The sequence below is a fragment of the Corticium candelabrum genome, chromosome 5 (assembly GCF_963422355.1).
Source record: "Corticium candelabrum chromosome 5, ooCorCand1.1, whole genome shotgun sequence".
Lineage (NCBI taxonomy): Eukaryota > Metazoa > Porifera > Homoscleromorpha > Homosclerophorida > Plakinidae > Corticium > Corticium candelabrum.
The window spans coordinates 6,549,052-6,571,551 of NC_085089.1; the positions used below are offsets into that span (position 1 = coordinate 6,549,052).

Here is a 22,500-nt window from a genome sequence, read left to right on the forward strand (position 1 = left end):
TTTAGGTACGCACAGGCATATGCAGGCCCGTCCGTACCCAGGCATGAGGCAGAGGAGGCAACTGCCTTGATCCTGATTCCTCTGACTTTAGGGGAGTGGCACTGTACAGTATGAAACCGGCCAGTCATAGATGTGAGCGCGTATTATGGTATGTGAAGAATAGCGCAAATTGCCAGTTGTAGGACACGATTTATGATTGCAACAGTTTAATGCACATCGTTTACGTGTGTAGCTTTCAAAGTACGTACCTGATTGATTTGCGTCTGGCTGTAAGGCATGCGTGAAACAAATCCGCTCTCTAAGTTTGTGATTCCAAGGCTGCCTCCTCTAAACTAAGAAGCTGAGTACAACACACTTAGGTCCAGTTGGAGGATTTTGTGCATAGTGTTGTTTTTATTAAATAAGATATTACGATACCCCAGTGCTTCGAGTTGATGAGACATTAGACACTTACTATTTTAATTAGAATTACTACATGCGCATGTGGCACCAGGTGTGTTTTCTAACTGTTTATCTTTACGTGTTAAAGGCTGATTATCTCACTTTCAAAAACTTTACATCACAGTTGGCTACCAGTTTTGCCGACAACTTGATTAAGTTGACTCAGGGAAAGACCTTGAATACCAGTGAATTGGAAGCAAGCAACACCATATTGAATACTTTGGTCACTTTACAAGAAGATGCTCTAGAGGAGGGGATAAATGTTACTATCTCAGATACTTACGTTTCAGTGAGCTGAGTGCAAAATTGTAATGAAAACGAGTATTTTTGTGACATTTCTAATGTTTGTGAAGACATTTGTTGGAGCTTCAAGTATTCTCCTAACTGATTTGAATCGAAAAAGCTGGCTTAATGCTAACCAAGTGTGTGAATGACTGTCAGATTGTTTGCATTTGTTGATTTACATGCTAAGTTTTTTGCAGTCTTTTGGTGCTCCTTTATTTTTGGAAACCATGGAACGATTTTCTCGTCTGGCTGCTTTCACAAACAATCTTACGATTGGAGAAAGCAAGAATGTTACATCTGACAACATTGGTAATTAATTAATTAATTTATTAATTATTGTAACTCTACGCATTGTGTTATGTAATCAAGGTAAACACAAGGACATGCTATTGACATTACCTGTTTGACAGTCAGTTTATTATAAAATCATTTTCAACTGACATATTTATCGTTTCAGTTTTGAAACTTATTGCTGCTTCACAAGCAACTGTTGAAGACATCTCGTTTCCTGATCAAGTACTCATTACAGGGGACAGTGTAAACATGAATTCTTATGGAATTATCAATATACCATCAACTGCAGTAACTACTGCTTTTAATAATAGCAGTGAGTGTTTGTATTGTAGTTAGGAGGTGTTCCTATTGCACGTAGGTGTGTAATCTTCAAATTTTGTTTTGTGAAGATGCGGACAGAGTTTTGGTGTCACTAGTGGCGTTTAAGAACTTGGAAGATTATATGCCACCTGAAACAACAGATGTCGATATTCGTCAGCACTCAGTTGCTGCACTACGGTATCATTGCTGGTTTAGGCATCTCTGTTTGTTGTATCTGACCATGGTACTTGTCAGGAACACAAATGAAATAGTCCCAACAGCCAATATCATATCAGCTTCTATAGTTGCTACATCTGATGGTGCAAAGTACAGACGTAACTATCAACCACTTCATTTATCTAATGCATCTGCAGTGTACATTAATTATACATTAGAGGTGTGCCTTAATTTACAATTGATGCTGTTGTATATGCAAGCGTGCACTACTAGTAGGTACATGTACAATATCTTTGTCGTTGCTGTTACAGGTGAAAGAAATTGATGATGATGCAGAATGTGTATTTTGGCAGTTTGCCAAGTGTGTAATGTCGCAACTGTAATGTTTGACGTGTGTATTATACATGTGTTTTCCTTTTGTAGTGGCTCAGAGCTTGGACAGTGGTCTGTAGAAGGACTTACAACTGAGATACTAACTGGTGGGAGGGTTGTGTGTACAAGTACACATTTGACAAGTTTCTCTGTTCTTGTTGCAGTAGAGGAAGCACCAGTATGTAAATACTGCTCTTTGTGGTTGTTGTATTGTTATTATTATTGTGATTGTTGCACTTGTTTGGTTGCCTGTGCATGTTCCATTGTGTGCAGACCGATGTTCTTCTTTCACACATCACCTACGTTGGATGTGGCATCTCTCTTGTTGGTTTATTCGTGACTCTCGTCTGTCTTGTGTACTTACGGTAAATATTCATGCACACATGAATTTTCATCTAACACTTATTTGCGTTTTAATGTTTATGATTTATTTAGGAAGCAACTTCACTCAGAGAAAAACTTTATCACCATTAACTTCATTATTTCTCTTATATTGGCCTTGATTTTCTTTATTGCTGGTATTGATCAGGCCAGTAACGAAGTATGTTCAGTATGTTTCATTATTGGAGTACCCGTTTGTGACTATAGAATTTGATTAACTATTTTAGACAAAATGCAAGGCTATGACAATGATCATGCACTATTTGTTTCTTACTGTGTTCTGTTGGATGCTGTGTGAAGCCATTATTTTATATCGCTTTGTGGTTGTTGTATTTGACAGTGGAGAGAGACACAAGAAGAAATATTTTGCATTGGGTTGGGGTAAGCTGTTCGATGGTTTTGCTTTAATGGTTGGTGTATTTTGTTGCATTAGGTGTGCCAATGGTAATTGTTGCTGTTAGTGTTGGAATTAGATACAAGGAATATGGCAGCTATAGCTAGTAAGATGTTAATGCACTATTGTTGTTGTCAGAATTTTTGTGTTTGACTGTTTCACTTCATTTTAACTCTTTACATGCATGTACAGTAATAGTTGTTATAGTTGTGTGTGTGTGTGTGTGTGTGTGTGTGTGTGTGTGTGTGTGCGCACGCGTGCACGCGCACGTGTGTGCATGCACGTGCGTGCGTGCGATAGCTCAGTTGGTTAGAGAGTTATCTTATGGAGTGTATACATCCGGGATCTTGCAGGGTTATAGGTTCAAGTCACAGTGATGGTGATCTATGGCATCATTTCGTTGGGCAAGAAACTCATACGCAATTGCCTCTCTCGACTCAGGAGTATAAATTAGTATCTGCTCATTGACTGGGGTGGCAAAGGCCCCCGACTGCGACAAAGTCCATTAGCCGTTGGGGTCCTGGTGAGACGTCGGGTGCCCACACCACAGTTGGTGTCGCAGTGGGTGATCTTGTGAGTACCTGGCCAGGCTTGAGGAGATTGCTTAGCATGGCCCATAGCTCCTGTGTAGTGCACAGGAACCCAGCCATCTGGCTGGGGGCGTAACCGTAACGAACGGCAGCTCCTTATCCATTTGCCATTTTTGCCATTTGTGTGTGTGTGTGTGTGTGTGTGTGTGTGTTTGTTTGTTTGTTTGTTTGTGTGTGTGTGCATGTCTGTGTGTGTGACTTTTGTCAGTATGCTCATTTACTTGCCTGGTCACTAAAAGTTTCAATTGAAAACCTAGATAGGATTTCAATTAGCCTCGTCCCCAATCATTGTATAAGGTGTTTTGCACAGAAAGCTTGGAAAAATATTCAACATGGTTATATGCTAAATTGAAAACATTTACATAGTTGTCAATTTAGCAGATAAATGATTAAACAGAAACAGTTACTGCTTGTATGGACCTGCTGCATTGCAAGCGCAGAGGTTTGGTATAGAAATCAGTTTTGTAGCATAAACAGTTAATGCCGATAACCGCTCTTACGGGGACTGAACACAAACTTAATTAATCATGTCATACTGCATGTATCTCAGATCTCAAATAGAAATTGTTTATTTGCTGGATTTGGGCCTGAGTGTAACAATTAGTGTAGTGTTTATGGTGTACGTGTTAGTGATGTTGGTTTGTAGCTAGCAGATCCATGATAATGCTAAATGTGCCAGGGCACTAAGGTCCAAAGGGGGTGAACACCCAAAATCAAGGATATAAATTTCTTACATACTAGGTCAATGTTGAAACAACAGTGTAGTTTGGCTGTCTGCAGGTTTAGAATATCATGTTTAGAGCTTTAGGAAACAAACAATGGTCATTTTCAAGCAACAGAAGTTAGAGGCCCTATCATGACCCTCATCATGTTGAATCGTTGTTTTAATTCTGACAGTTCTGTTCTTTTATAATTCTGCCTTGTAGGAATCTGTGAATTGGTCTTCACTGTGTCAATTAAGTCATCGAGTCGGTCTCTGACCAAAACTGCGTGAACGGCTTTGCACTAAGTGTAGTCTCTAATCTATGGCTGACTAATTTGGGTGACATTATTTCATGTCTTGTTGAAATTGGTAAAAAAAGGTGGCCAATAAGTATACTAACAGTCTTTAAAAATTAGCAAGAACGTTTTTGTTCTGACAGTTGTAGGGAGAACAAAAATGTAAGTTTGAGATTATACAAATTACAGTCACTAAGTTGGCGTTGTGTCTGCTAACTTGTTTTGATTTATATTAGTATTTTATTTTACTTTCGTTTTGTGACTATGAAAGTAAAATGTTGTTTGTAAGATTTCTGAATTTTAGCTGTCTAACATGTTTTGCTAGCTGTTTTCTTACTCATCACGAAGGGCTGATTTATGCATTTGTTGGTCCAATGTGTGTCATTTTTCTTGTGAGAAAACGTTACAAGTGTATAAGTGTACCATGCAGTAGCCTTGATATTATGTCTTTGTGTGTAGTTTAATCTAGTGATGTTTCTGGCTGCAGTGAAGGTTGTAGTGTCTCAGAGTCAACTGCTTCATGATGATGGCACAAAGACTCGATTCAAAATGGTCAGGTGAGAATATGCTGTAGAAAATACCATAGAAACAGTCATTTTAATGAAGATATGTCAAATGCTCAATTTACTTTGTTTTAGGTCTGGGTTAAAAGCTATGGGAGTGTTGTTGCCAGTGTTGGGATTGACTTGGGTTGTTGGTGTATTTGCTGTTGACACCTTGTCTCGTCCATTGACCTATGCATTTACTATATTGAATACTTTGCAGGTAGAATTGCATCATGTTGCTATGAATGCACAGTTGTACAGGTCGATGATTCTGTTTTATTTTTTGTGTAGGGCTTATTTGTGTTTGTGTTTCATTGTTTGCTCAATGAGCAGGTATGGATGCTTCAGTTTTTGGTAGGATTTGATTACATTTAAATGTGTGTGTGTGTGTGTGTGTGTGTGTGTGTGTGTGTGTGTGTGTGTGTGTGTGTGTGTGTGTGCATGTGCGTGCACTCGCGATCATGTTGTATGTACCTTCATGGATGACATTGTGGTCATCAGGCAAAGGTCTGTAAAGTAGGATAAACATTTGAGATGACTAGCTGTATAGAGGACGCAACAAATAGCTCAATTTTTGTTTATTGGTCTAACTGTCTGTTTGCTGCTTGTGTCACACCAGCCTATCTGCTTGCTAAAGTTTTGAAATATTCTAAAATATTTGATTTTATTACTGTATTTTGTTGTATGAATTAGTTGGTTAAGTTTGTTAACAAGTAAATTAAACTATTTTTATGCAAGGTTTGCAACCTGTTTGAATCAAAATATACTTTATCTTCTCACTCTTGTATGGAATCTGACTGAATTTAATTTAGGTAAGGAAAGAATTAAAACTTAAGAAACAGCAACAGGCAGTGCGAAAAGCAATGAAGGTAATATTTGCTTTTAGCTGGTGATGAGTGCCTTGAGCTGCGGTGTTGTTACTGGATTGTAGGTATCAGATCAAGACACCATCACAAAGGATGTAAATAGCTTACAACAATCAAACAAGACTACTAGTAGTTCTGGAGGTTTGGTGATGTGATCTGTTACAGTTGATTAATTAATAATTATATCCTTGTCTTTATTTTTCCGTCTCAACTTTATAGGTCGACGAAGTGTACAATCTGCATCTTCAGGTGAAGTTGCTACATACTGGTATTGTAGTCTTTGACTTGCGACATTGAATTTGTCAAAATAGAATTTACTTTTGTGAACCCCAAGAGTGCTGAGACTTTCTCATGTATGTTTAGTGGTTAGTATCATGTTTTCTTTGAATTAGCTGCCTTGGTCTTGTGTACAGTGGACATCTTAACTGAGTCTCCGAACATGGTCAAATTGCCTGACAGCATCGAAAATATATGTACGGTAGAAACAATTGAAGTTGATTATATATTTTCTTACTGACGTGTTGATGGTGAAGGTAAAATTGGTGAAACTTGAAGAATGAAACATCACATCATGTACTAGAAGTTTGTTAGTGAGCAAGTGGACGTAATTATTGTAGTAGGCTTGCTTGAAGTTTCTTCATGTAGCTAGAACTGTAGAATATTTCTCAAACTGTTAGTATTTGTAGTGATAATTTAGCTGTTGCTAGAGGATTTGTAGTGAGATAGTAAGCTTTAATTTGCAGCAAGGCCAGTCAATTTTTACTGAACAGATTTCTGGTAACACTATATATATATATATATATATATATATATATATATATATATATATATATATATATATATATATATATATAATCTTGGGTTGTGCATGAGGTTTCATCAGTCACGGATATAGATCTTAGTTAATTAATTATAAGTCGATTACTGAGGTGCTAGGTTTTGTACTGTAGTTTGTTTTTTAACAGAATTGGTGCATTCTCACTATATGAATGTGTAAAATTTTGTATGCGTGAGAAAGACTCTGATCAACAGTGGGCATTTAGAAGAGGTGCACGTGACATTCTACATTGTTTAATCTCCAGGAATGTGTTTGTACAGAGCAACGTTGCATGACCATTCGAAACATAAATAAACAAAAGGTTGTATCTACATCTTCGCCATGCGTACATGCGCATGCGGAGTAGCGGTGTCACGAGATTTTGAGCACACCCTGCGCCGCCGCTGAGATGCCGATGATGACTGTTCTGAAATGGGCATGTGTCCTTAGTCTCGTCTCTCTGGTAGCTTCCCAGACAAGAACTGTTACATACACGGGAGAAAGGGTTCTCCACTGGTAAGATCAAATCGCTACATACTGGCTTGCGGTTGAACGTTTCTGTACTGTTCGTATGCGAGTGGATTTATAAAAAGAATGAGCAATCCTGTTTCATAGCAATCTTCCTTGTAATGTTTGTAGACTACACAGTTCATAATGCTTTCTAGATACCGTGAATGTATTTGTGAAGTGGGAGTGCCCAACATATTAAGACCACACCCATTCTGTCTTTTTAGCGTTGGCCCCGCCCCTCACGTTGTTGAAGCATCAGAACTGCTACATGATCCTGCAGTAGACGTGTGGGCAGTTCATGCTGATGGCAGTATTGACATTCGAGTTATGAAACATTATGATGAAATGAAGACACAACTTGAGAAGATATTCCAACAGTGCCATCTGGTCATACCTGATCTAGAAGACTTCATGAGCCAAATGGAACAAAACGAAAGGAAACAAGCAGTCAATAGCTCACTCAGTTGGTTTGAGGAATATGTCAGGAGAACAAACATTTTTACATATTTTATTGGATATTAATGAATGTTATGGTGTTTTTGCAATTGTAGCATACTTATGATGAAATCATAGGCTGGTATCAAGAATTGAGTTCTGAGTATTCTGAATTGGTGAAATATGAAGTGATTGGATTGTCTGGTGAAGATCGAGTAATGCCTGCTATCAGGATTGGTGCTGAAAATGCAAGGGAGAAGATCTACTTTCAGTGCCAAATTCACGCACGTATGATTATGCCATTAATAAAGTAAAGCGCTTGGTTGCATGATTTATGTTGTTTAGTACAGTGGATAGGATAGTACACATTAAGTTTCCCCCAGAATTAAAATCAAACAGGGTGGATTATTAATATTAATACGTTGTTATCAATATTAATGCAATGTGGTTAATTTTACTGATGGAGCTACTGACGGTATAGTTGAACAATCAGTAGGACAATTAGTAATAAAGTTAGATCACATGATACCTCTAGCACAGACAGTGAAGAAATCTTCACCACAAAGTGGGAGGACAACAATCTATAATAATTTAGATTAATTTTACCAATGACGCTTAAAGAATGCAATTAAATGCATGTTTGCCTGTTGATGTCAAAACAAGGTGATCGAGTCTGAAGGCAGAACTTCACAGATCACATTGCAAAAGCTGTACAAGTACGTACGCTTACCCTATTTCTATTTAACATTCTCTCCACCTCTTCGTGTGCCTCTGTGTGCATACAAATAGATAGAATGTTCATGCTTGCGTAGAGTCTTGAGATCCAGAAATTTTCTCTTGTTGAGATGCCTGGGGAGAACACTGTATATCTGTAAAGGTTAATTGTAGGTGTTCCCGGTAAATTTGCATAGAGTTCAATATAGGCGTGTTTCCACCTAGACTAGTTTAGCTTAACTTAAACACGTTTAAAAACTAAACCAGTTCAATAAAGCGACTGTTTCCACTAGGAACTTGCACATCTGGGATGTGCAAAGCAAACCGTCTAGAAATGCCTTATTTTGAAGTATTGGGTTGCTCTGTTCCTGAGTCAGGGCAACTATTGTTTGTCACTGATTCAGCGTCTGGTAGTAAAAATTTGCATGATGATGACCAAGGACACTGTCTTCTCTCTGTAGCTGCTGATTTCTTTCCCTTAGTTAAAGACCCCTCCATCTTTTAAGGCAATCTTATCCCAGCATATAGTCAATATCATCAAAACGGCGTTGTCAGAAGCCATCTAAACAAGCGTGCTACTGTCACGTGACAGTTAAACCTAAACCACTTTGCTAAACCTACTTTGAAGTAGGTTTAAAAAATCGGCTTAGGTTTAAAATATGACCGGTTTAGTGCAGGTTAGCTTAAACCACTTGTTAAATCGGTTTAGGTGCTAGTGGAAACGCGCCCTATGAGAATGACGTAGTAGGATGGAGGTTTGGTTATACTTAATTTGTACTACTTGCCATAAGTTTAGAAAGATGATGAGAACAATCGTTGATTAAGTGAAACATGCAGTTACTCTGACAGGTACTAGTTGTTATAGTTCAGGAGAATTTTAGTTAGGAAGGAAAAGGAACATCAATTTTATGTTTGTGTGGTTATCTTGTTACTATTTAATTAAAACCAATTAATTAATTAATACCAATTAACAGTTTAAAAGTTAGTATTGTTCTAGTGCTTGATTACTGTCCATTACTTTGTGCATAATGCTAGTGTTTATGAATGTAAATGACAGTGAAGTAATTGCTTTGTCCTGCTAGTAGTGTAGTTGCTGTATTTACTGCACAATGTAAACTATAGAAACTATTTGGACTTGTTGAAGCTGATGAAGCCTAGCTGCATGTCAGATGCTGTGTTTGTCTACTTGAGTACACTGTAATTACTAAATGTTTGATTTATCACCTTGACAACGGTTTGTATTGCTAGTTGATTATAAGTTTGCTTTTGTTCTTATATTGCAGGCGAGTGGATTAGTGGTGCTGTTTGCATGTATGTTGTTGACTACTTGGTGTCAAGTTATGGCGAAGTAGAGGAGGTAGGATATACTGTAGTACTTAAAGATTGTTTACGTATGTACAGTAATAACAACCATTAACTAAACTAATTAATTAATTAATGTAAGTGGGTGATTTCAACAGACAGTTGTTGCTGACACTTAATTCCAAAGACTAGTTTTGTATTGTCATTTTTGACACATTGACTTACAACACAATAGTAGTGAAGTATAGAGTTTGAAATATAGTAGCAATACATTTTATCTTTATTTTATGATAACATTTACTTTACTTCTTGTCAATAACATAATCAATTATGTAACTTGTTGGAACAGGTGACCAGTTTGCTGGAGAAGCTGCAGATCCTGGTTGTGCCATTTGCCAATCCTGATGGCTATCAGGTACAACTACTGCTATTTTAACTGTACAATTGATTGTTAGTAGTCCAAGCTAGGACTTGACCACACATGAATTAATATGTATGAACTAGGTGTATGAGCACAATGAGTAGCTAATTAATTACATTACAAAAGGTATTTAGTTTAGTTATGTGAATATAATTTTCGTGCTGCAGTATACTTGGACCGATGATCGCATGTGGCGCAAGAACAGAGCAATGAATGAGGGAAGCAGTTGTAGAGGAGTAGATCTCAATCGCAATTACAATGATCACTGGAACGAGGTAATAATCACTCTACTACTTAATATAATAATAGATGCAAAACACTGTATTTGCATTTCTGTGCAGGGAGGCAGTTCAAGCAATCCATGCAGTGAAACATATCATGGCCACAGTGCAGAGTCCGAACCCGAAACTCACGTTGTTTGCAGCTTCTTCAGGTGCTAGAAGTTGGTTTGTTTTGAAATTGTATAATATACTGTGTGAATACAGGGATAATGGACCAATTATTGGTGCTATCGACTGGCACTCATACTCCCAACTTATTTTAAGACCTTATGGTTTGTCAAGATGTATCAGCTGCTGTCTGTATTGTGTCTGATATATTTCTTTAATAGGTTGGACTTCTGAAGACTCTCCTGATGAGTCACTGTTGAAGGAATTGGGTGACGGAATGAGCCGAAGCGCCTACAATGTAACTTAAGCTTCAGATGCTGAATGTTAATTGCGTGATGAATACTGATCGTTATTGCTGTACATTTAGGTCCATGGAATGCAGTATTCATCACAGAAGTCAATTGGATTATATCCTGCAACAGGAACAGCATCTGATTGGTAGGTGCTGTTTTAGTCTAAACCCATGGGTACAGAAAAAATTTGATCTTTTTGGTTTGTAGGTTTTATGGGACTGATGCTACATCTACTAATAATGGTTATCGAGCTGCTGGTTTCACTATTGAGCTTCGTGATACTGGATATTACGGATTTTTGCTTCCAGCAAATCAGGTTTGTTGATTGTTACCAGAAGACATCATTTGGTAACTGATGGAGTGAATTTTGTTGTTTGCAATATACTGTGTTTAGATTGTATTTAATGGACAGGAGATGGTGGCAGCTGTTGAATACTTTCTTAATTTCTGTCTTAACAATGCAATTGTTGTTACTGAGGAAGGATTTAATTGATATTAATGTCTACTTGCTTGCTCTAGACTGAAGGTGATTGTCTCTCATTTTCTTGTCTTGTCTAGTTATATTACACTATATTTGTTATTTTGCTGGAAAGTATAGTTTTGTATCGTCTAGTCAATCTGTTAGTTTTTATATGTCATATGATTGATGCTTCAAATCAGTGTCATGAACAACATTAAATATTATTATACGTTTGTACACTGCTGAATCTAGCTAGTTGCGCTATGTCTGATGATGCATCAGTTGCCGATTAGATTTAAAGTTTTTAGTTGGGCGTCATCAGAGTGTTTACAAAGGCTCTGCGGTTAGCCTCGTTTACCGCACCCTCTCGCGCTAACGTTGTACGGGAACTGGACAAGGAAACGGTCTTGTTCACTGTTTCCTTGTCATGAAAATTGTATGGCTGTGGGCATTTCCATGAAGAGACTTGCAGGCTTTCAACTTCAACTACTCAGGTTGGCAGATGCGTTACGTAGTAAAGCGTCAGTACGTGGAATAATTAGTAGAATGACTCTAGGCGTGATTGTGTACATAGCGTGATTGTGAGCTTTGTCTATCCTCTAGTGAGGGAACTGCACAATTAAATATGTTAGTAGCTAAATGGGTTTGTATTTCTCGCTGGAAACGGCCTCACTACGCTAGAATATCATTGTACATAATGTACATGGTTAGTAGACTCGAGCCAGTCTCTCCCCGCCTTCGTCATTCCCCGGATAGTCAATCCTCGCCTCCCCGCCTTCGTCATTCCAAGTCTGGACTGACACATTAAGTTCAATTAAATTTGTATATAATGCCTATCTACACATTGGCTGCATGAATAGTTTGGTTTCATAACTAAATCATAAATTTCAACAAGAAAAGTTGCTAGAATAGAGAAATTGCAGCAGAAACGGCAGCTGCCGTTGTGAGCAGGGACAACGTTGTCATTGTTGCATCTCCCGTTTGTGGAGAAGACTCTGTCGTTGGAATAAACGACATGCAAGAGGAATTCACCGCGTAGTTTCCAAAAGTACCATCCGATGAGAGCGACGACAAGAAGTCATTCCCATGCAGTGAACTCGCTATCGACTCTGAAGAGGCAAGAGATTCAGTCAATTTACCGATGAAATGAGTTAGCTAAAGGGAGAGAAATGACTGACCTGGTAGAGCGAATGTTGCGCTGCCACATTGTCCACTGTCGTCCGCTTTGTAATCTAGGTATTTCACGTCGTCGGGACTGACTCCTAGGCCACGAGCAATGGACATGCGAAGGTCCGTCCTATAGAGAGAAAATCGACGCATTACTATTGGTTCTTCCCTAGTCGTTGACCGTCTTACAGGTCTATTGTTGGTGGGTTGGAAAATGTCACCGAGAAAGGTTTGTGCCCTTCGGGATAGAGAGTGGCGCATGCGACACGTTCGGCTCCGCTTTCAGCCGCATGAAAGACGATGGAACGCAACATGACTGGATAAAAGAACAACGACGTGAATGACGAGAAGACGACAAAGCAGAAAAACGGTGGAAATAGGCAACGTACCGCTATGCTGTCCCGTCAGCGGCAAGAATTGGTCCGCCATCAGTTTCCGACCGTTTTTGCCGACTGAATAGAACGTGAACGGACCGTGTTTGCCGCTGAGGTCTCCAACTTCGCAACGCATTTGGTTCTCATTGTCGCACTCGCTCGTACTATTATTCTAGATCAATACGATACGTCCATATAAGAGCGTCAAATTTGAGTTCAAAAAACGTGTCAAACCAACCTTAGAGTCAATCTCCAACGGATTGTAATGGCCGCCAGTGAATTTTGCCTGACAATTCTCGGCATGTATGCTATACAAAGCAGCAACTGGCTTTTCATGTACGTGAAATTTGTGCCCAGCGGTCTGCAACATAAATATGGTATTACAAGTATTACCAGTATCCTTTCTCCTATTCTGAGTATAGGCCTGAGCATATTAGGCGCGCACTAAATTGAGCATAATTGGTCCTGACAAGCATCGAGCATATAATTAGAAAGCGAGCATAATTGCAAGGTTTACTACCATACATCATGTAGTCTGCTAAAGCAATATGGCGCGGAGAACTCGGAGTTTACACGAGGCATTGATGTTACAGCTTAGAACAACCGCTAAATAAACAAACACCGCCCTCGCTTAAACGCCACATTTGGAACGCTAGCTAAAAAATAAACGCCGCGGCGTTTAATCGAAGAGATACGGTATGCACAGACCTATAATTCTGAAGACATTTGATGCTTACCGTGGCTCCTTTGACTTGAATGTTGACGTCGATAACGGTGTGAGTAAAAAACATACCATTTCCGTGTTCCCACTGAGTCTAAAAATATTAACATTTTTTTCTGATTACGCGCGCTCAAATGGTCATTTCATTTAGAGTGCGAACTTACTAGCTTTACGTAACCGTCGTGATAGTCGGTGAAATGGGCAATGCCCGAGTGTTTAATCCACTCGGTTTCTCTTGTGTCGGACTCCCCGGGCAAGACGGGCTCCAGTGTCGCGCACTGCCAGCGTTTTCCTCCAGTATAGTGAATGACTATTGACCTCCCGAGAATCTTGTCGCATTTCAGATTGGGAGCAAAACGGTGGAAAGAGACCGACGTTCGATTCTTCAAAGAGCCAAATAGGCTACTGAGGTCTCCCACTTCGTATTGGTCGTCTGAACCACGACTTGCTGTCGGAGACTTGGTTACATTAAACGGGTTGAAATGAGCGCCCGTTGAATGACAGTCTTTGTCAGCGACCGGGTATCTGTGAATGTGGTAACTTCCTGCTAGTCGCTGTAGGTTGGACAGCTTGACTACGACGTCGGAGCCGTCGTGAATCGGAATGCACGTGATGTCGCCCTTTACGTCACCGGTGAACGTGGCACGTGCGCCTAGACGCGGTGCGACGGTAGCGCAACTGACTCTCGATGCTGTGTCATCGAAGATGACTAGCGTCGGCATATCAGTGACGTTCTTAAGCGGGAGCTTCTCGTCGGTATACAAATGCCGACGTCCGCGTCCCCGCGTTATCGTCAAACGACCGTGCGTGCTGCTCAAATCAGTAAAACGACAATTCGTTGCGTTACACGTGGATCTCGTCATTGTGCGCGCAACTTCCCGACACTCATCGACACTTCGAATCTGGCACACAATACAGACCGATTAGTGCATTAGGACTAGGCATTTCATTTGTATTTGTTACTGACTTTCCTATCGGTCAAGCTCCACATATATTTTTGCTCACGAGGCATCGGCAAATTGTTGGCAAATACGTCCACTAGAATCTGAGTGTCGTGCGTCTCTTCTGTCTTTCTGTTAACGTTTTGCGTGAACGTGATTGTTCCCGCAATCGGTGCTCGAAACTCGGCGCGCAAACTGATTTCCGACATAAAGTCTGTCGTTCCGACGTGTCTTCGGATGATAGACGAGCACGTGATCGGAAGACCGGACGAGGCATTGTAGACGACCAACGAGCGACCAGTGATCGAATGCCGACCTCGTAGAAAGTTCCCGCCGTCGGGAAACTCGGTCACGTGCTTCCCGAGACCAATCACACCTGCAGACGTCACAAACATTTGACGTAATTGTGCATGAACACGGGATGACGCGATGACGTACCCAGTCGGCGTCTTAGGTCTCCGACGGCACATTCAGTTTTGTTCAACTGGCACTTGTATTCGTAGTTGTCGTCTAGGAAGGCACCGGTCGGGTCGTAGACCGGTCCTAACGTACTTTCATCGCATTTTCTTCCGTACAGAGGCGGTAACTCGTGGATAGCTGCCGTTAGATTGCCATAACGCCGTTGACCGCTCAGTGACCTGACTCTGAATATGACGGAGCCGTCGAGCATACCTGCGATGTCTATCTGTCCCTTTATTCCGTTGCCGTTGATGTGGACGATCGCGAGGGCTCGTTTGTCTACGTTTCGTCGGTCGAGGCAATCGGTTTGTACGAGGTAGTGCCCGCATGTGCCGCCGCGCTTTGTGAGGTAAGAGGCAAAGTCTTGTCCGTTTAGACTGTCAAAGACGGCATCTGTGTAGATGTATATCGTAAGTACGCAGCGGTTGTGAGTTCGTGAGGTATATATATATATATATATATATATATATATATATATATATATATATATATATATATATATATATATATATATATATATATATATATACGATCGAGTATCGGGGCGTAGCAATGGGTCGGGCCTGTCGTGCCATTAAATACATTATTTATTGATCTATTTATTTGGAGTATCTGTATATGTGGCAGGCTTAGCTAATGTGCTATAGCTAATAAATGGAATTACCGTATAGATCGAAGTTACGCGCGAGTATGGATGGCCTCTGTCGCAAGACCCACTGCACTTGTTTTTAGCGGACGTTAAACCATATTTTACGCACGTTAACTTAGTTTTAGCGCGCGTTAAACTACTTTTTTAGAGTGCGTTAGGTCTGATTGCTTCAAATGTGCTTGCTACGCCCCTGAAATATAATATTAGACTTACCTGGCACCGCGAATGTGACGCTGACGCATGCGTCGTGTTCGTCGAAGGCGAGACGAGTGTATTGGACGTCCGACTCCGCTAGGGAAAGGCTCTCAGCAATAGCTTGTATGATGTCGTTCCTGCATGAATATTTCACGTTTAGCAATAAAATCACGGTAATGTTTAATTAATTACCGGTCTACGACTTCCGGCTTTCTGAACGTCACTGAGAGACCGCGTGTTCCGCTTGGATACAGGGTCGCACAAGCTATCCGGGGGCTTCCGCTGTTGGCAGCATGAAGGACAATAGAACGGTGGACAACTGCAATAGCAGGAGAATAAGGTCACAGTGTGTGTGTGTGTGTGTGTGTGTGTGTGCGTGCGTGCGTGCGTGCGTGCGTGCGTGCGTGCGTGCGTGCGTGCGTGCGTGCGTGCGTGTGTGTGTGTGCGCGCGCGCGCGCGTTGCACATACCGCCATTGCGTCCGGTTAGAGGTAGGGATGCATCATATACGATTTTTTTTCCGAGTGGCGAGTCCAGTGAATTCAAAGTGTATTTGCCGTGCTTGCCGCTCATGTCTCCCACTTCACAACGGAGCTGGTTAGTACCACGACAATAATTGCTGTAGTCCTTCTGCGACACAATCATTTACATGTTAAAATTAGTAGACGATAGGATGCAGGTTATGTATACGGATCTTACTCTCAAATCAACTTTCTCCGGATTGTAGTGTCCGCCTGCGAAACGTGACGCACAGTTTTCGTTAGCATTTCCACGATAACCGGCAGCTGAATTCTGGTGCACGTGCCACTTGTGGCCGGTAGTCTGCGCAACGCGAGTTTGAGCAAAGAGACAATGAGATGATATAGTAAACCGCCACTTACTGTGTTGTCGTCTCGTCGTAAGTCGATTTCGACTATAGTATCGCTAAAAATGTTTTGACCGATTTGGTATTGAGTCTGCCGTATAGGAGCATAGAAAGACTAATACACAAACTAGGAAAACATGATGCTATTGTAGCTTACCAGTTTTACATAGCCTTGCACCTTTCCGTCAAAGCGAGCGAGAGCAGAATGCTTGGTGAGGTTGCGTCCTTGCGGTGCAAGAGGTTCGAATGTGGCGCACTGCCAGCGCGACTTGTTGACATGATGAATGACGATCGATCTTCCGAGTACGCCATACATTCCGTTTGTGGCAAGGTTGCGCGAGAATGCAGTGAACACCGCAGATTCGCGCTTTGCCAGAGAGCCAAACATTCCGCTCAGATCTCCCGCTTCGAATTGATCGGATGACGTGTTGGTTCCGGACGACCGACGAGTCACACGGAATGGATTGAAATGGCCGCCGGTCGTGCTGCAATTGCCATTAAGGACAGGAAATCGATAAACATGATATTGTCCTGCGTGGCCTGCTAATCCCGTCACATTCACTCGTACAACAGATCCTACTACCTGCGGGTGAATGCTGACGTATCCTTTCACGTCACCATCGAATTTGGCTACAACGGCCAGGCGAGGAGTCAAGACAGCAGATGCAAAATGATTTACTTTGTCATTGACAACAACGAGAGACATGTCTGTCGTATCGTCCAACGGCAGGTTGCCGTCTGTGAAGAAGTATCGTTGGCCTCGGTTTGGTCGAATAGATAAATAGCTGTGCTTTCGTGCCAAATGAGGAGAAAAACATCGACCAGCCTTGCACACTCTTGACAAAGGCTGCACAGGATGGTGACGACTGTTCGACTCATAGGGAATCTGCAGAAAATGTGGTATGAAAATATCGATGGCCTGGGGCTCTTGCTTGAAATCGTGGTGTGTGTGTGTGTGTGTGTGTGTGTGTGTGTGTGTGTGTGTGTGTGTGTGTGTGTGTGTGTGTGTGTGTGTGTGTGTGTCTGTGTGTGTGTGTGTGTGTGTGTGTGTGTGTGTGTGTGTGTGTGTGTGTGTGTGTGTGTGTGTGTGTGTCTGTCTGTCTGTGTGTGTGTGTGTGTGTGTGTGTGTGTGTGTGTGTGTGTGTGTGTGTGTGTGTGTGTGTGTCCTGTTACCTTTTCATTGACCAGAAACCAGTTGTAAGCGTTTGCAGTTGTACTACCGTCGTTGGTAAAGAGATTCACCTCGATCTGAGTGTCGTACGTCACTGACAAGCGGTCGTCGACGACCTGGCGAAATATAACAAGCCCAGCTACAGGAGAGAGAAATCGCGCCTCGAGGACCGTCTCTCTAAAAGAGAGGTCGTCTGCCGTGTGATTTCTGACGACGGCACACGTGATCGGACGACCTAGACGGTCGTAGACAACAAGAGCACGACCGACGACACTGTGGAAGCCGTTGAAGACAAAGATGTTTTCCGGAAATGTTGTGTTCTTTCCGTTGTCACCCACAAAGAATTTTCCTGGAAGGAAAGTTTGTGTTGTATGAATATTTTATTGTTTCTTTGCATGCATCACGCATTTATCGCTTACCTAAACGGTTTCGGAGATCACCCACAGCGCACGTTGTAGTGTTTTCTAAACACGTGGCGTTATAGCTTGTGTTCCCGAACGCATTCGTTGGGTCGTAAATGGAGCCGACTTCTTCATCACTGCACGTTCCCCGGTACACGGGCGGCAGAGTATGAATAGCGAGCGTGATATTTTGTGCACTTTTTCCTGTCCATTCCAGAGAGCGAAATTTGAAGTTGACTGTAGATTCTGAAACAAGCCTGATGTCTAAGAGACCGGATAGACCACCTCCATCGAGATTCACCACAGCACAGAGCACTAGGAAAGGCAAAAAATGGCAAATGAAGAAAGAGCTGCCGTTGTACGGTCGCATGCACCCCCAGCCGGATGGCTGGGTTCCTGTGCACTATGCATGAGCTAAGGGCCATGCCAAACAATTTCCTGGAGCCTGCATGGCCAGGTACTTGTAGGAGCCCCGACTGCGACGCCAACTGTGGTCTGAGTACTCGAAGTCCCACCTGGACTCCAGTGGCTGATGGACTTTGTCACAGTCGAGGTCTTTGCCACCCCCCCCCCCCCCCCCCGGTCAAAGACCAGGTACTCATTTATACTCTTGCGTCAAAAGAAGAAATTGTGTGTGAGTTTCTTGCCTAAGGAAAGTATGCCATAGTTCTAGGAACGGATAGAGAAGCAGTTTAGCTACATTTTTGTTCCTATTAATGCAAGCCATGCAGCCAACACTTCCACATATTTTGAGCTAAAACAAACTCTGGAGAGTCTTTTCTTGACATCAAGATGCACCAGCGTGGAAACAATGGCGTTTGAGGACTCCTTCTAGCTGCAGGTCTACTAGAAGTATCGATAGTCGTGACTGACAGTGTGTTTGGTATAATAGCTGTGCAGTGCTTGGCGACTGCTCATCACGCATAGGGTCTCAGACACTGGCTGACGTGGTTGCGTGTTTACAGCACTCTAGCAATAGAATTACCTGTAGTGATTGAATGGCACAGGCAGATGAGACCCAGAGCTGTAGACCGTTTAAGCATTGTTGTCAGTCGACGTACTCACGGAGAACAAACGACGTCGTGAAACAATACGAGCATCTGGCAGCAAGTCGGGCACCAATTCGCTCTTATAGGTGGTGACATTGTGCATGCAATGCATTTCCGTATGTCGTAAGCCGGAATTTCCTTTCAATTACCGTCATGTATGAGCTTGCTCATCCTGTTTGGTTGCATGCATTTTATGATTATTATTTTAGCTAGCTAATCATTTTGCGGTATTTTATGGCTATTTTTTACCGAATTTGGGAAGGGTCATGCTGTGACCCTTCTTGGCTATATATTTAATAAACTATACTGATTGTTCACACACACACACACACACACACACACAGAGGGTCTGCTGTACTTGCCTATATGCACTCTGTTACTAGTAATAGCAACGAGCGATGTCTTCCGTGCTTTACTATGCAGTCTGTTACAAAGAATAGCCAGTCAGATTTACTAATACAATCAGGAACTATAGTTGCTACCGAAACCAGTGCCCAAATTAACGTCTTAACTACAACGGAAAAGAAGTAATTGGTAACACCATACATAGATTGCATGCTGAGGCCTTCCTAGTTACATTTGGTGATGTATGGTATTACCAATTATTCTCTTCCATTGTAGTGGTGAGTTCCTCACAGATTTCAGTAGTAATTAGTTGACTGTACTCAGTATGGGTGAGCACAGTAAGTCTGATTACATGTCTATTCTTGTAACAGCCTTTTTGGTACAGCACAGCAGACGTCATTCATTTTTTATTAGTAAGACTGCATCTAGGCAAGTACAGCAGACCCTAGCAGAGAAGGGTCATGCACAGTGATCGAAGCACAGCATGCTCGACCTTTCTTAGCTTCGATACAATTGGGCTTTCGACCTCTCCCAGTCTCTTTTAGGATTAGACAAAGCGTTTGATTGGGTCATTCCTTGTTTCGAAACCAATTTTCCAGACTATAGGCATATATACATGCAGCATGGGGAGCCAACGGGAAGTTCCAGTTGGGCGTGGCTTTCTAGTCTATATCCGTCTCATTTTAGATAGGAATCAATGTAGTGTCGATTATACAAATGGATATGTAAATATACAAATAATTACTGCTTTAGGAAAGTGGTCTACTAGCCCGAAATATCTCGGTTAACTTTGCTTGACTGTGACTTTTCTCTTTGCATTGTTGCCGATCTAACAGATTTGAAAGAACGTTAATTTTGTAAGTGAATTGAGGCATGTGACGTGGTGACATATTTTGCATTGAGATCTGATTACCTAAGGTCCTTTCCAGATTGCCTCATAGAATCACTAGAAGCTAGGGACGACAGCATGAAGCCGAAAGAACGGCGAGGAATGCAGGAGGTCATGATTGTTGGCCGTGTACTTGCTTGTTAGGGTAGTGAGGACATCTGTAAACGTGTGTGGTCATCAGTTTTTACGGAAGTTTTTGGGTGAAGTCACTCGTACTTACAATGATTCTTCTCTAATTGTATTGCACAAACGTCTATGCATGCATGAACTCAAAGGATGCGGTCTTGTCTGACTGTTCTTTCTAATCTTGAACGCAAATGTTTCGTTCGCATACGGTAGATAGAGTACCTCTACCTCTAGTATGTTGTGTGTTACTGGCATGGACGTAAGTTGATATCTAATGCCTAATGACAAGTTGGTTTTTGTTAAATGTTGATGAACTTTAGCTGCAGTTGAGTAGCTGTTCGTAGTCTTCGCAATACGCAAAGACACCGCGTGTTTGAACTCACTTGTCATGGACGTTTGTCGTTATCCGGGAACCACGCACAGCCAAGGACTTGGAAGAGAGCGAAATAGTACAGTGTAGTCTCAATCCTCAAATACGCGGTAGAGTAGTGACGGTTGACTGTGTGAGACTTCAGACATGCTTCACTTGGAGTCTGGGGCTCCGAGACATCGGCACGTACAGAGCCCATCGGTACACGGTGCCATTGACCGGTGCACGTGAATCTGTGTCGTTCTGGTTTGCTTTGCTTGTGCTGTTTATCTTCCAACCTTTTGTCTTACTAATTACAGATTGAAACAAAACAGGCCAGGAATAATGGTGTTTGTAAACGGTAATACTGCAATGTAATCTGTCTACCGGTAGGCTCGTAAAATTTCAAGTGGTTCGGTCTAACGCGCGCTAAGAGGGTGTAGTCCAAAAATAACGCGTCAAGACAGCAGATTCTTCAGCATACTGGTATTGCACAACGGGTTCTTGAACAATTACTTTCGTTTCCCAATTACTGTAATACGTGGCTACGAAATGACCTCAGAGCAGCGTATAAATGCTATAGTCTAGAGTACTTTTGTTTCAACTATAAAATTGTACTTTCGACAACTGACGATTGCATGAAACTGTTGAAAATATAGGTGAATAAATAACTACTATGTGGTCCGGCCATGGACCAGCCGGACCGGCTCCTACGTTGCTTGCTTGATTAGACATCTTGGTACCGAGAGCTGTGTGAGGTGCATGTACATGTACTGAAGTCTGGAGCTCCGAGGCTACACATCGGTACTGTACAGAGCCCATCGGTACGCGACGATTGGACGTCTTGGTATCGAAGCTGTAGGTGTATCGCGGTGCCCACAGTGAGAGAACGCTGCACACATTGTACGTCTATATTGCTATATTGTGCATATTTCATGCATTAATTACTACAAGACATACAGTAGCTAGTCGCTGCCGGCGGCGGCAGCGAGCCGGTCCTAGACGACGGCAGCGAATCAATGTAAGATGTTGCAATTACACAGTACACAACTACTGCAGTAAATTTTTTCTACACAATACTGCACTCTAAGCGATAATCACAATCACGATTGCCTGTATATAGTTCAGCTGTCACTGAGACAAGTAGATCGAGAGAAGTACCGCAGCTATCATTGCCCACACAGACAGCACCGCCGGCGGTACCGCGCTTGCTACCTCGAACGATACGGTCGACAAGCAGTCGGATTTTACCTTGTAATTGCCGAAGGTACCGTTCGACTTCAGACTCGACAAGAAGTCGTTCCCGTTTAGTGAGTTTGCGACCGAATCTTCAACACAACAGACATGATTGACCAACGAGTATCACGCTATGGCGTAATGAATCTGACCTTGTAAAGCGAACGTGACACTGACGCACTGCCCGCTGTGGTCCACGTCTAAGTCGAGATATCGGACCTCGGTCGGGCTCACTTCGAGACCGTGAGCAATGGATAGTCGAATGTCGCTCCTATATATGGATACAGCGATTAAGAAGTTTTTAGGTATCAACTTTTCTGGTAAGTTGATAAGATGGACTTACAGGTCGATCCTTGCCGGTTTGGAGAATGTCACCGAGAAGGGTTTGTGACCCTCGGGGTAAATGGTAGCGCACGCTACTCGAGCGGCTCCTTGTTCGGCGGCGTGGAAGACAACCGATCGCAACATGACTGAGCGCAAAATTCAGAGTCAAACAGAGAAAGAAGAAAGGCCACGACAACAATGGAAGTGTATACCGCTGTTTTCGCCTGCCAGAGGAAGAAATCCGTCAGAAGTTAG

General features: G+C 42.0%; 4 protein-coding genes across 4 annotated transcripts in view; 2 read left to right on the plus strand and 2 right to left on the minus strand.

Annotated features, from left to right (window-relative positions):
- Window positions 1-6,411, plus strand: part of LOC134179914 (adhesion G protein-coupled receptor L2-like) — a 9,586-nt gene extending 3,175 nt beyond the window's left edge. Inside the window, exons 5-26 of the mRNA XM_062646935.1 lie at window positions 530-730; window positions 795-863; window positions 924-1,035; window positions 1,184-1,333; window positions 1,410-1,518; window positions 1,576-1,717; window positions 1,809-1,858; window positions 1,921-2,047; window positions 2,143-2,234; window positions 2,305-2,410; window positions 2,478-2,631; window positions 2,684-2,750; window positions 4,559-4,625; window positions 4,693-4,790; window positions 4,872-4,998; window positions 5,070-5,111; window positions 5,591-5,647; window positions 5,710-5,785; window positions 5,864-5,893; window positions 5,956-5,997; window positions 6,058-6,117; window positions 6,178-6,411. Of these exons, the coding sequence (XP_062502919.1) occupies window positions 530-730; window positions 795-863; window positions 924-1,035; window positions 1,184-1,333; window positions 1,410-1,518; window positions 1,576-1,717; window positions 1,809-1,858; window positions 1,921-2,047; window positions 2,143-2,234; window positions 2,305-2,410; window positions 2,478-2,631; window positions 2,684-2,750; window positions 4,559-4,625; window positions 4,693-4,790; window positions 4,872-4,998; window positions 5,070-5,111; window positions 5,591-5,647; window positions 5,710-5,785; window positions 5,864-5,893; window positions 5,956-5,997; window positions 6,058-6,117; window positions 6,178-6,197 (1,998 nt within the window). The 3' untranslated portion in view covers window positions 6,198-6,411. The remainder of the gene's footprint in view (window positions 1-529; window positions 731-794; window positions 864-923; window positions 1,036-1,183; window positions 1,334-1,409; window positions 1,519-1,575; window positions 1,718-1,808; window positions 1,859-1,920; window positions 2,048-2,142; window positions 2,235-2,304; window positions 2,411-2,477; window positions 2,632-2,683; window positions 2,751-4,558; window positions 4,626-4,692; window positions 4,791-4,871; window positions 4,999-5,069; window positions 5,112-5,590; window positions 5,648-5,709; window positions 5,786-5,863; window positions 5,894-5,955; window positions 5,998-6,057; window positions 6,118-6,177) is intronic.
- Window positions 6,412-6,840: 429 nt separating this feature from the next.
- On the plus strand, window positions 6,841-11,224 carry LOC134179917 (carboxypeptidase B-like). The gene is made up of 12 exons (XM_062646939.1): window positions 6,841-6,977; window positions 7,196-7,451; window positions 7,523-7,694; window positions 9,404-9,477; window positions 9,772-9,837; window positions 10,011-10,118; window positions 10,185-10,276; window positions 10,329-10,396; window positions 10,454-10,530; window positions 10,600-10,670; window positions 10,733-10,841; window positions 10,920-11,224. The coding sequence occupies exons 1-12, from the start codon at window positions 6,871-6,873 to the stop codon at window positions 11,016-11,018; spliced, it is 1,299 nt and encodes a 432-aa protein (XP_062502923.1). The 5' UTR covers window positions 6,841-6,870; the 3' UTR covers window positions 11,019-11,224.
- A 570-nt stretch (window positions 11,225-11,794) lies between these two features.
- On the minus strand, window positions 11,795-12,594 carry LOC134180614 (uncharacterized). The gene is made up of 4 exons (XM_062647803.1): window positions 12,542-12,594; window positions 12,342-12,468; window positions 12,164-12,282; window positions 11,795-12,094 (listed from the first exon to the last, which is right to left on the minus strand). The coding sequence occupies exons 1-4, from the start codon at window positions 12,579-12,581 to the stop codon at window positions 11,889-11,891; spliced, it is 492 nt and encodes a 163-aa protein (XP_062503787.1). The 5' UTR covers window positions 12,582-12,594; the 3' UTR covers window positions 11,795-11,888.
- An 8,994-nt stretch (window positions 12,595-21,588) lies between these two features.
- LOC134180191 (uncharacterized) overlaps window positions 21,589-22,500 on the minus strand; it is a 7,733-nt gene continuing 6,821 nt past the window's right edge. The window contains exons 13-16 of the mRNA XM_062647289.1: window positions 22,458-22,500; window positions 22,265-22,391; window positions 22,074-22,192; window positions 21,589-22,013 (exon numbers count right to left, since the gene is read on the minus strand). The exon at window positions 22,458-22,500 is cut by the window's right edge and continues 114 nt beyond it. Coding sequence (XP_062503273.1) covers window positions 21,817-22,013; window positions 22,074-22,192; window positions 22,265-22,391; window positions 22,458-22,500 — 486 coding nt within the window. The 3' untranslated portion in view covers window positions 21,589-21,816. The remainder of the gene's footprint in view (window positions 22,014-22,073; window positions 22,193-22,264; window positions 22,392-22,457) is intronic.

What these genes read in the sequence shown, in the direction of transcription:
- LOC134179917 (XM_062646939.1), top strand. Translation starts at nt 6,871, where the DNA reads ATGCCGATGATGACTGTTCTGAAATGGGCATGTGTCCTTAGTCTCGTC. An exon ending in GGAGAAAGGGTTCTCCACTG is followed by an intron (nt 6,978 to 7,195) that starts GTAAGATCAAAT and finishes CTGTCTTTTTAG; the next exon opens with CGTTGGCCCCGCCCCTCACG. An exon ending in ACAGGAACAGCATCTGATTG is followed by an intron (nt 10,671 to 10,732) that starts GTAGGTGCTGTT and finishes TTTGGTTTGTAG; the next exon opens with GTTTTATGGGACTGATGCTA.
- LOC134180614 (XM_062647803.1), bottom strand. Translation starts at nt 12,581, where the DNA reads ATGGCGGACCAATTCTTGCCGCTGACGGGACAGCATAGCG. An exon ending in GCTGACGGGACAGCATAGCG is followed by an intron (nt 12,469 to 12,541) that starts GTACGTTGCCTA and finishes TCTTTTATCCAG; the next exon opens with TCATGTTGCGTTCCATCGTC. An exon ending in AACCCACCAACAATAGACCT is followed by an intron (nt 12,283 to 12,341) that starts GTAAGACGGTCA and finishes TTCTCTCTATAG; the next exon opens with GACGGACCTTCGCATGTCCA.